The sequence below is a fragment of the Cyprinodon tularosa genome, unplaced genomic scaffold (assembly GCF_016077235.1).
Source record: "Cyprinodon tularosa strain WSP-4 unplaced genomic scaffold, ASM1607723v1 ctg901, whole genome shotgun sequence".
Classification (NCBI taxonomy): Eukaryota; Metazoa; Chordata; class Actinopteri; order Cyprinodontiformes; family Cyprinodontidae; genus Cyprinodon; species Cyprinodon tularosa.
This window is the reverse complement of record NW_024039676.1, coordinates 127,117-138,530: the sequence shown is the minus strand read 5'-3', so window position 1 is coordinate 138,530 and position 11,414 is coordinate 127,117. Positions and strand designations below refer to the sequence as shown.

General features: G+C 41.2%; 1 protein-coding gene across 1 annotated transcript; it reads left to right on the top strand.

Annotated features, from left to right (window-relative positions):
* The first annotated feature begins 2,149 nt into the window (after nucleotides 1-2,149).
* LOC119776057 (nuclear autoantigenic sperm protein-like) lies at nucleotides 2,150-10,743 on the top strand. The gene is made up of 11 exons (XM_038274274.1): nucleotides 2,150-2,304; nucleotides 3,949-4,029; nucleotides 4,110-4,216; nucleotides 4,290-4,563; nucleotides 4,836-4,919; nucleotides 4,991-5,064; nucleotides 5,148-5,336; nucleotides 5,568-5,722; nucleotides 8,542-8,610; nucleotides 9,792-9,869; nucleotides 10,352-10,743. The coding sequence occupies exons 1-11, from the start codon at nucleotides 2,204-2,206 to the stop codon at nucleotides 10,499-10,501; spliced, it is 1,362 nt and encodes a 453-aa protein (XP_038130202.1). The 5' UTR covers nucleotides 2,150-2,203; the 3' UTR covers nucleotides 10,502-10,743.
* The last annotated feature ends 671 nt before the right edge of the window (nucleotides 10,744-11,414 follow it).

Sequence of the window (11,414 nt, the reverse complement as noted above, 5' to 3'; positions counted from 1 at the left end):
CTATTGCATGTAAATCTTCTAGGTTGAGGTTTTTTTTTTCTTTGTACTCTGGGTTCCTATTGCAGTCCAAAAAAAATCATGTTAAGCTGAGTGGAGATCCTAAATTAGCTTCAAAAATGAGTAATTCTTTACTGGAACCCTGGAAGGCATAAACAGGGAGGGTCTGGTCTCACAGTCACTCAAAATGTGCAAATGATGTAGATCTTTGTCCTAAATGAAGGCAGATTGGTTGACTGAGTGTCAGGCTGAGACATGTTCTGACAAAGCAGAGACTAGAGTCAGCAGGAAAAACTCAGAGGGGAGCCATCAGTCACAGCAGGATACAACTATAACTAACCGTTCATAAACATAAACAGGCACCTGCTAATGATCCGTCAGCTGCAGATCTACTAACACATAGAAAAATAAAAAAAATATACTGAGCCACACCTGTGTTTGTCTTCAACTCAATTCAGTCCTCATTACTATAGTAATATCTCAGTAACTAAATCTGTTACAGCTTTTAGAAGGGGATAAAATGAAGGATCTGGTTATATCTGAACAAAATAACAATGTCAGTTTAAGCAGGTAATGGTAGCAGGTAAACAATTTCAAAATCAAATGGGGATTAAAATGTTTTAGCTAATAAAGAACAAGAAGAAATGGATTAAAAACAGTTCAGCAGCTCTTCTGAGTTTTTTTTTTACCCTGACTTGTTTTTAAACTTGTTTCCACATTTGTTCTCTTTTATAATACTATTTTTTTTTAAATAGAACTATTTATACAGGTGTTCTCGTTGAGATCCAAGAACACATTTACAATAGAGAAGTGTTTTGATAAAAACAAAGGAAATTAACTGCAATAAAACAAGCAATTAAAAAGTTTGGCTCATTTAAAATAAGCTCATAAAAATACCTAAAATAAGTGTAGGGTTCAAAAATAAGTGAAGCCGGCCTGACTCGCTGCGCCCTGAACATATCCAAAGACAAGTTATTCAGAAGATTCCTCCAAGAAATCCACGGAGACGTTATTGCATTTAAAAATGTTTTAGTGAGTAGATGGGATAAAGGGGTGCCAAACATACATACAAAAAATAAAGGGCGATAGAGGTTAAAAAACCATTTGGCTCCACTCTGTGAGATACACAACAACGAAACTCCCATGATATATCATCCTTAAAAAGTGACACGTATGCATCCTTAAACCAGAAAAGTAATGAAAATAATAACAAAATAACCACAATAGCTAAATATACAAATTCCCCCAAATTAGTATGAATTACCAATATTCAATAATATTAAGAAAAGTTCATTTAGCAGGATAAACAAAACACAAAACATTAACCATAATGCATACCAAGAAAATCACAAAGTATAAATTCAGGCTCCTACATTAAGAAAAAAGCTTCAGAAGATTTCTCTTTTTGTCATAGCAGAGAGTTAAACTATCCTTTTAACTTTCGTGTTCTTATCTATCTATGGAAGAGGATTAGAACCAGTGAAAAAACAAAAAAGTTTACAGATTTTTTATTTTTTTTGGTATAATATGAGAAAAAAAAATTTGAATTCTGACTTTAATCTCAGAATTCTGACTTTTTTTCTCAGAATTCTGACTTTAATCTCAGAATTCTGACGTTATTCTCAGAATTCTGACTTTTTTCTCTCAGAATTCTGACTTTAATCTCAGAACTCTGAATTTAAGCCCAGAATTCTGACTTTTTTCCCCCACATTAAACTGAAATAATATTTAAAAATCCGTTAACTTTTTTTATTTTTCCAGGGGCCCTTTTCGTCTTCCGTACTAATCCAAAAATAAATACTAGATTTTTGTTGAATTTTCCAAAACGGAAATGGAAAATGGAAATAAATATGTTTTTTTTTTTTTTTTTTTTCCTGGAACAAGTGTGTCTGTACCTTTAAGAATTCTCCCGCGTTTGTCTGGGAACCGGAAGTAGGGGGGCTTTTTCGCGCTAAATTGAAACAACAGAGCACTCCACGCGCGGACCGATTCACTTCTCCTGAGCCTCTCACTGCCTCTGCTCCTCTCAAACCAGGTATTCTTTTATGCTACTTTTTATTGTTTTATAAAGTGCTCTCCAAAGCAGAGCATACATACATTTAATCTATGTAATAATTTGCCATTTAAAACAACATTTTGTGTTCTTTAGGTTTTTGAACTCTGCTCACTCCTTCCTTTGGTCTCTCTCTGTCCGGTGAAGTTAAACATGGAGGAAGCCAACAAGCTCGTCGGAACTGGAAAGAAGTACCTGGTGATGGGGAAGGTTGTGGAGGCGGTGAGCTCCCTGCAGGAGGCCTGCGGCATGCTGTGAGTTCACCGCAGCACTAAATAACAACATTAATAGACTTTATATAGTTCTTAAAGCTGGCGAGTTGGAACTAACATTAATTATTAGATACACATTTGAGCTCTTAAAGCAGTTTTTATTTGGCGACAAATATTTACTTTCCAGTAATGCAATTGTTTGGTTGATGGCAGTTTCTTCCAGGTGTGCTGTATTATACTGATTAAATGCGCCTCAGACCGGATGTTATCCATTCATTACGATAATTGATCTGTGGCAGCTGCCTTCAATGGAAATGAATGTCTCTTTATTTTGTGTTTGTATCCATCATGATTAGGCAGTATCGGAGAGTTAATTAAAAAACTAAAGTTGGTTTATTAAACTAAACAGGTTTCTAACCTCTTTTAAACATCTATCAAATTCCTTCATTTAACTACATTTTAAAACCCAAGATTCCTCCTTGTTTAGGTGTCAATCCTGATTTGCACATAAATTTGTTTTAGGAATAAAGTAACAATTTTCAATATGTCTTATTGCCCAAATACTTAAAGTATATATCGAGATCCAAGTTTGATTTGTAATCCATCTGTCATCAGAGGTATAATTTAATGTAACCTTCCTTTTTAGATTTATAAGTCTTCCAAGGAACAAATTTATTCAACTAAATTAGAATAATAGACTCAGAAATATTTTATTTTGCCATTTTTTACACACAATAGCAGCAGAATAAATAACAAATGTTCTACCTGTTAGAATATTTCAAATCCAGAAATTTGAGTTTGGGAAAATTGAAAATAGATTTCAAGTCGAGCCGTGTCATGATTATTTTTTTAATGAAAGTTTCTCTTAAGTGAGTTTTGGATTAGTATTGATAAATTTGCAGTATTTATTTAAAGGACTATCTAATACTGTAGAGTCTGTTCAAAGCCTGAATCATTTTCTCCAGTTTCAGGTTGGCTTTTGCTAATCACTAATTAGGAAAACTATATCAGGACAGCTTTAAGTGCTGCTTATTCCCCAATAGAAATGTAAACCTGGGTTGGTTTATGACTGGTGCATATTCCTTCTGTCTAAAATGAAAGCTGTTTATGTCCCCAGATTTTAAGCTATTAACCAACCTGCATGTAGGATTTCCATTAACAGTCAAGTTCCTGGTGACGTGTTGAGATCTTTTGAGTTGCATATAAAAAGGTCTAACTCTTTGCCGCCAGAGTAGTTGCTGACATGAGCCGCCCCCCTATCCCATGTAAAATGGTGAATGATGAGAAAAATGAACCAGATCAAAGTCCTCACCACATAGTTAAAAGTTAAATGCTCGTAATGAGCTAAACAGATGGCTCAGGATGACCCAGACGAGTCTAATCTTATAGAAGATCCTGAACGCAGCACGGAGACCTAACTGGTCAGCTTCTGTCTGCTATCATTACTTCAGCAGAGCCGTTTCTGTTTAGCCCATGTTACCCAAAGTTGGTCCTTGATGTCCGATGTCCTGCAGGAAAACCTCTAAAACCTGCAGAACAGCTGCTCTCGAGGACTGACTGGACACGCCTGGTTTAGCCCAGCTGTAGCCTCTGATGGATGCATCAGTATAAATGAGTCTGGAACACTGAGCTGACTCTAAAAACCTGCTTGATTCTTCAACTTAATGAAGGACTTATTCATTTCAGAGCTAAGAAGTACGGAGACACAGCGGACGAATGTGGGGAGGCGTTCTACTGGTGTGGTAAAGCCCTGCTGGATTTGGCTCGGTGGGTTCAAAGGCCAACAGTAACCGAAGCCTGAATGTGTTTTAAGCCAGAAAAGTCTTATAGGAAGGATGTGATTATAGGATGGAGAACTCTGTCCTGGGAAACGCTTTGGAAGGAGTGCCAGAGGAGGACGAGGAAGAGGGGAAGCCCAAAGACCCCAACATCGAGAGCGCCGAGAACCTTGATGGTGAGCAGACTGGGAGACACCCGGGGCCTTCTACTGCTGCTGGCTGTAACTCTGCTCTCCTTCTCGTCATTAGAGAAGACCAGAGACGAGCTGAGGGTTCAGGTGTACGACGCCATGGCGGAGAAGGAGGACGGGAAGGAGGGCAAGGCTGCAGAGGAGGATAAGGAGCAGGACTCGGAGGCTACAGCTGATCAGAAGAATGGAGAATCTGAAGTAAACAAAGACGAGACGGAGACTGGAGAGGAGCCACCTGCTGAAGACAAAGATAAAGCACCAGCAGCTGAGGAGAAGGGTGAAGAAGCAGCAGAGAAAGACGGAGAAAAAGCAGCTGCAGAGGAGGAGGAGAAAGACGGAGAAAAAGCAGCTGCAGAGGAGGAGGAGAAAGACGGAGAAGCAGGTAAGCTGAGTTTTCCATAGCCTATCATTTTGCTCTTACCCTGGTGTTAAATTTTTTGGCACTTTCCCATTTTAGATGAGGAAGAAGAGGCGGAGGAGGAAGAGGGGGAAGACGAAGAAATGGAAGCTGAAGACGAGGCGACCGCTGACAAGGTACTGAACCCGAACCGACGCTGTGGATGGCGTCTGGTGAAACCCTGAAATCGAACCGTTCTGTTCTGGTTCTGCCTCAGGACAGCGAGGATGAGGTGGGGAACCTGCAGCTGGCCTGGGAGATGCTGGAGGTTGCTAAAGTCATCTACAAAAGGTAGCGCTGCTGCAGGGAGGCTTCCTATGCGTCTACGAGGTGGGACGCTAACCTCTGGAGTTTTTATCTAGGAAGGAGACGAAGGAGGATCAGCTGATGGCGGCGCAGACCCACCTGAAGCTGGGGGAGGTTTCTGCTGAGTCAGGTACCACCGTCTGTTACATCCATGTTTCGTTTGGTCGACCCGATACGGGGCGCAGAGAGGAACATATTTCGCTGTCGTCTCAGGGAACTACACACAGGCTCTGGAGGATTTCCAGGAGTGTCTGAAGCTCCAGCTGAAACACCTGGACTCGGACAGCCGGCTGCTCGCCGAGACCCACTACCAGCTGGGGGTGACCTACAGCCTGAACCTTCAGCACGCCGAGGCCATCGAGGCTCTCAATAACTCCATCTCCGTCATCAAGAGTCGGCTAGGTAAGGCCTGCTGTCGCCGCGGCGGCTCGCTGCATGCAGAGCTTCGTTTTTAGTCAGACTCGCTACACCAGGGGTGTTAAACAGGTTCCAGAAAGGGGCACTTGGCTGCAGGTTTTCTTTCCAACCAAGCAATAGCACACCAGTCTGGTGTGCTATTGCTTGGAAAGAGAACCTGCTGCCACACGGCCCTTTCTGGAACCCGTTTAACATCCCTGCTCTTCACCTTTTTAGAGAAACTGCAGGAGATGATCGACAAAGCAGAGGGTCCAGAAGCTCTGCCAGAGGAGAGGAAGGAGCTGGAGGAGCTGAAGGCTCTGCTCCCAGAGATCCAGGAGAAGGTGGAGGACACCACAGAGGGACTGAAGACCAGCGCTGAGGCTGCTCAGGTGAGCTGGACAGCAGGTGCAGATGAGGATCAGTAAATGCACCTTTGCACAGAATGTTCTTTTAGGCTACATTCGCACTGCAGACCTTCACGCTCCATTTCAATTTTTTTTATTTTTAGGAAATCTGTTTTTATATGTGATCTCCTGTGCTGGGATGGAGCTGATTTTTCATATATTAACATAAAAAACACTGGTTAATTATGCACATAAATATATTAATATTCAAGATGATAAATACAGAATTCAAGCAAAGATTTAGATTTTTGAGGTAAAGAGAAGTCATTCAGGAGTCTTCAGTGAAACCATAATAACAATTTTAATCAATTTATGTAGATATTAGTATTTGTAAACATCAATTTTATGCAGAATGATTACTGATAAAAGTAGGCAAGTAATGACAATGGAAAAGATATTTGCCCAAAACTCAAACCTGAAAGAATTTTATCCACTATACCTGCTATCTAGAAAGCATGGATGTTTGAATATATTAGTCGATTCGTTAGCAAAAGGCTGTTGGAAAATATTTTCTTTATATAGAAAATATGGAGGTTTTGCTCATTAATTTTTCTGTTGGAACAGCGTAGATTGACCATTTTGGTGCCTCTACTTTCAGCCACCCTTCAGTGTACATTGGTTATTGCCTGGTCACCCTTATAAAAATGTTCTGGCTACGCCTCTGCTCCTGTGTGAACTGCACTCATACAACCAAAGTGTCCTGCATGCACAGTAGAGGACGCAATGATGTCACAAGTGGCTGTATTTATGGAAATAAACATGGATGGTAGTGCTGGAGAACATCTAGGGATCTTTCCCAAACTTAAAAACTCCATCTTTCCAAGATGGTTAAACATAAATACTCCCTGCATCATCGTCCATTGTTGTTTTTCTTGCCACTTCTGCGTAGCAAGAAGCAGAAGAGTGACCTTTGTCGGGTATTAATGACGTTCAGGTCGGATGCATCTGAAAAGATTTGTATCGGATTCAGGAGCACATAACCAAGTGGCCTGGGTCGCATTGGAAAACGTCAGATCTGTGTTCATACTGTCGTGAAAAGATCAGATCCAGGTCGCATATTCGCAAATGAATCAGATTTGGGTCAATTCAGGCTGTGGTGTGAACGTAGCCTTAGTCTAGGGATGCAAAGGTTGGAATGCAATGCTCATAGCAGTCGAGGACAGCGCCACCTTTGTTTAATTTAAGAAACATCTTAAGCAATGGATACCTGGTAACCAGTTTGTAATCAGTAAGAAATGTTAGACACTTTAAATCTGGTACAAAGCAATTAACAGTATTAACCTCAGTATCAAAAACACCCTTAAATATGCAGTCCTCTTCACTGTATGTTATGTCATTTATAGGTATTGCATTGTGCTTCTGCTGAAATGGTCCATTTTCATGGTTGTTGTCTTTGTTCCATGCATGTTTCATCTATAGCCTGTATTTCTTATTGCATGCGCTGTTTGTCCTTGTATCTGCTGCCCCTATCCTATGGGACTATATATTAAAGGGACACTATGCAACATTTTTCTGTTAATTAATGTGTTCCATAACGTTATGGATGACTAAATGAGTCATTTCAGGTTGAACAAAGGTATTCTCGGCTGCCCTGGTGGTCTGTGGGGGAAATACTGCACTTGCAACTGCAGGAGCACTGACCCGCACCCACAGGCTCAGAAGTCTCGCGAGAGTCAGTCTTGCTTTACGGCGAGAACTGCTACACCCCCCAGTTAAAAGCATTCTCGTTGCTAGCACAGTGGCGATCTTTGTGCAGTTATGCTACGTTCACGCAGCAAAAGCAGCAAAATCGCGTCTGCTGCTTCCTTTTTGCTGCTTGTACCAGTTAGTTCTGACGTGTGGCTGAAGCAGCTTTGCTGCTCTGGCTGTGTCTGAGGCGCGTTGGGCGGAGCTTCACTATCCTTTCTCTGCCTTGCAGCTATATTTGCTATGATCAGTGGGAATAAAGTAGTTTTAATGTGTTTAAGTGAGAAAATACACCTGAAAACGTAATCAGTGCAGTCAGTTCATTCAGATTATTATCCTGCCTTTAATATTTTTTCTGTCGGAGCCGCTCAGACCCCCACATACCAGCGGGGCGCCAACAGTATGGATCCCTTCATCAGCAGCGGTTCACCGCGGCAGCTGGTAGGTGTTTTTCATCTAAATAATCCAAACTGCATATTCTGCCGGCAGATTTCTGCATTTTAAGTTAATTTAGGCATCAATAAACTGTTTAAGAGGAGTGATCATCAGCGCTGTGTCTCTCTCCCTGCGTTAAACGCACCCGACGCGCTGCTTCAGCTGCTCAGACGTGCTGCGCCTGGTGCTCAAAACGCGCCGCGGGACCTTTTGCGGCGCCTTGACGCGCGTCAACCATTGACTTTGCATGTAAACTCGCTGCTTCTGTCGCGCCAGCTACGTCCAGTGTGAACGCAGCGTCATTCGCTGCTAAGCTCAAAACAACCGCGCCTGGCTTGACGGAGAAACCAGGAGAACAGCTGTGCATATTTACGACAGTGCACTTTTACTTTCGCCCTCTGGAGGGAGCCTCACTGGAAAATCAACACCGGTTGCATAGTGTACCTTTAAAGCTAGCCTTGAGCTAAATCAAAGTGTATGAACAGCTCCTACTGTTAATACATGCTGTTCCTTTAAAATACTGCTCTTCTCGATGAGCTCGGCTTGTTCCATCTTATCTGTTCAAAGAGTTTTTGAAGTGTTTTATTTATTTTTTTGAGTAGCAGGTTATCTGTCAGTTTGGTTGTAGTTGTGGGACATTTCTGGCCCAGATGACCAGAGCTCTTCCTTTGCTCCCCCTGCAGGACGGCTCCTCTGCTTCCACCACGCTGCCTGGTTCCACTGTAAACAATGACTCCTCATCCGCTCCAGCAGTGAGTATTTATTCTGCTTCTCTGAAAGGCTGCTGCCTGGATCATGGAGGACTTCCGATACTTTATATAATCTATTTTGTATCTGATGGATGGCTTTTGGAACACCCTGATGTAAACAGACATGTTTTAATCAGAAAATGCATAAAGCATTGCATGGAAAGGCTTAATATATTACAGATAAAACAAATTACAGCTCCAAAAGCAAATTTAGATTTTTGTCAGAATGTAGTTGAGACTCTAGTACTTTTTAAGTAAATTTTCCTGACTATTGGGTCATGGTTAAACCACATCCTGTGATTGCTGGTAAGGAAAGGGATCTCCTCAGGACTGCTGGTGTGTTTTTTTGTTTTTTTTTTACCTTTTTCTGCATTTAAAAGGTTTCCAAAGCCTCTAATTCGACAATTCGGAGGTTAGACACTCTGGATTCTCTGTTGCTCAAGGGGTTGATGCGCTTTGTTCTGTCCCTTCCAATCTAGTGTTTGATTTGATTTGCTTCGGGGAAAGGAAGTAGTAGTTTTAAACTTTGTTTTTTTTTTCCACTTGATCGGGGTTATGATCAGACTAAAATGTTCAGTTTTCTTTGGAGATGTGATGCTGGGACCCCAGGCCAGTCTGAGGTCTTCCTGCTGCTGTTCATAGCAGCTGGAAGGGAATATAGACTTTTTTTAAAGATTTTCAAGTACTACACTGGGAAAAAAAGTCTAGAAATAAGTAAAAATTTCTTAAATTAAGTGTATTTACCCTTGTTTTGAGTAGGTTAATGAGAGTTTGCCAATGGAATCAGTATTTTTACTCTTAAGATAAGATAATTGTATTCACTTGAAATAAGAGAATGCAATTGTGTTTTCTTATTTTTAATCTAAATTGTCTGGTTCCATTGGCAAGATGTCTTATCTCCTCAATTCAAGAACAAATGCACTTATTTTAAGAAAAAATGACTTATCAAGATTTAGATTTTTTTGCAGTGTAGAAAATTTTAATTTTCCTCCTGGCAGGTTTTGGCATTTTTAGTCAATGTAGGTCTTCTTTCTGCATCTATTCTGTGAATATCTGCATTTTTCCTTCTCTCCTCCCAAGTCGATCCAGGATCATTGCTAACTGTTTACTAGTCTAACCACTACTTGAATCTGATTTTTGTATGATCTGAAATGCTCAAAGTAAATTTCTAATTTTCCAACCAGATTAACAGCACCGGCAGTCCCAGTAAACAGGCCTCCACAGTCCCAGTGTCGGACATCTCCCACCTGGTCAGGAAGAAGGTAAGTGGTGGAGGGGAGGCTTCAAACCATAACTGCTCTGTTGTGCAGCACATCTTGTTTTCAGGATTTACTAAATCCTTTTTAGAGGAATGTGAAAATAATTCAAAGCATCTCGTGAGCTTTTTGGGTTTTTCTGTAAATAGCAGCTGGTTTTCATCTCCAACCCTGCAGCAGAAAGCTGTTTGCTTCCAAACCCTGTGCTTCTAAACTGGAATTTCTTTTTTTTAAACATTCAAACGATAAACTAGAACATAACAGTATATGGATTTTTCAGGTTTGAGGCCAATATTGAGTAATAAAAGAAAAAAAGCACTTGGCCACTAGATGGCGATATATGCCTCTGATATAAAAACCAGTGTGTGTAAAATATGCACCAATCAGCTTTGTTGGGAAGCCTAGTCAACTAATGAAATTTGGCAGTGAAATTTAGATTACTGGATCTGCTCAGATGATTCATGTTTTTTTTTTTTTTTTCCCTGCAGAGGAAACCAGAGGAGAGTCCAGTAAAGGAAACTGAAGTGAAGAGAGTGAAGCAGGATGAGGGCGACGTTCAGCAGCCTCACACTAACGGCGTTCACAGCGCTAACGGTGACCCAGCAGAAAACGCTGAAACCATGGAGGTGGCAAAGTAGAGCGATCTGATTCCGACTCGGGCATTTCTCCAAGGTTTACTCCATCGATGATCAAGTTCCAAGAGTAGCTAGTTCCCTCATTCCAGGGGACGCGTCCTCCAAAGATGGTGGATTCTGCTGTGGTTGCATATAAAGGCCGTGTCTGCAGCCTCCTCACCAGAGTCATTTTAGTCTGTGAAGCCAAACTGTTCCCTGTTCCTCTGAACAGCTGTTTGGTGCCGTTTGTAAATACGTCTTGTCTTTTTGTAACGTGTAAAGATAAATAAAGATTGCTGGATAAATGGTGTCACTGATTATTCACCTGGAGATGCAAAGGAATGAGATTAGACCACTGATCTATGAAGCTGAAAGCCAATAATTCCAGTTATGATGATCTTCCATTTGTTTTTGAATGGTGTCTAAATGTCAGGTTCTTGAGCAGTTTTCAATGGAAGATACTAATGCAGATGCTAATGCAGATAAAGGGACCAGAGATTCTGAGTCTGGTTATTTTGGCTTAAATGGGTGTAATTGTAGAGACCTTAGACTTTTGCCAATGCAAAACTTGAAAGGCATGTGCAAATTTACATTTAATGGCAATAATCTGCAGCTGCAGTAGCTCAAATACCTTGATGCTGTCTAACCTTTAATTGGGAATTTATATTTCAGGTCTAAACTTTGACTAGGCCATTCCTGCATATCTCTCTGATCCAGGATTTGTCTCTTCTGGATGAGTATAAACCTCTGATCTCCTAAAAGCTTTTACAGCCTTTAACCTCCTAACACCCTCTTAAGGGTTTGCAGCTGGCCCGGCAATAAGCACGCTCAACCCATTTACGGAGGCCTTAGTCCTCGACGGCTGACCTGGATTCAATTCTGACTTGTGGTTCATTGCATGTCTGTCCCCCTCTCTCATACCCCCTTTCCTGTCAGT

What these genes read in the sequence shown, in the direction of transcription:
- LOC119776057 (XM_038274274.1), top strand. Translation starts at nt 2,204, where the DNA reads ATGGAGGAAGCCAACAAGCTCGTCGGAACTGGAAAGAAGTACCTGGTG. An exon ending in CAGGAGGCCTGCGGCATGCT is followed by an intron (nt 2,305 to 3,948) that starts GTGAGTTCACCG and finishes TATTCATTTCAG; the next exon opens with AGCTAAGAAGTACGGAGACA. An exon ending in GCTGCAGAGGAGGAGGAGAA is followed by an intron (nt 4,564 to 4,835) that starts AGACGGAGAAAA and finishes TTCTGTTCTGGT; the next exon opens with TCTGCCTCAGGACAGCGAGG.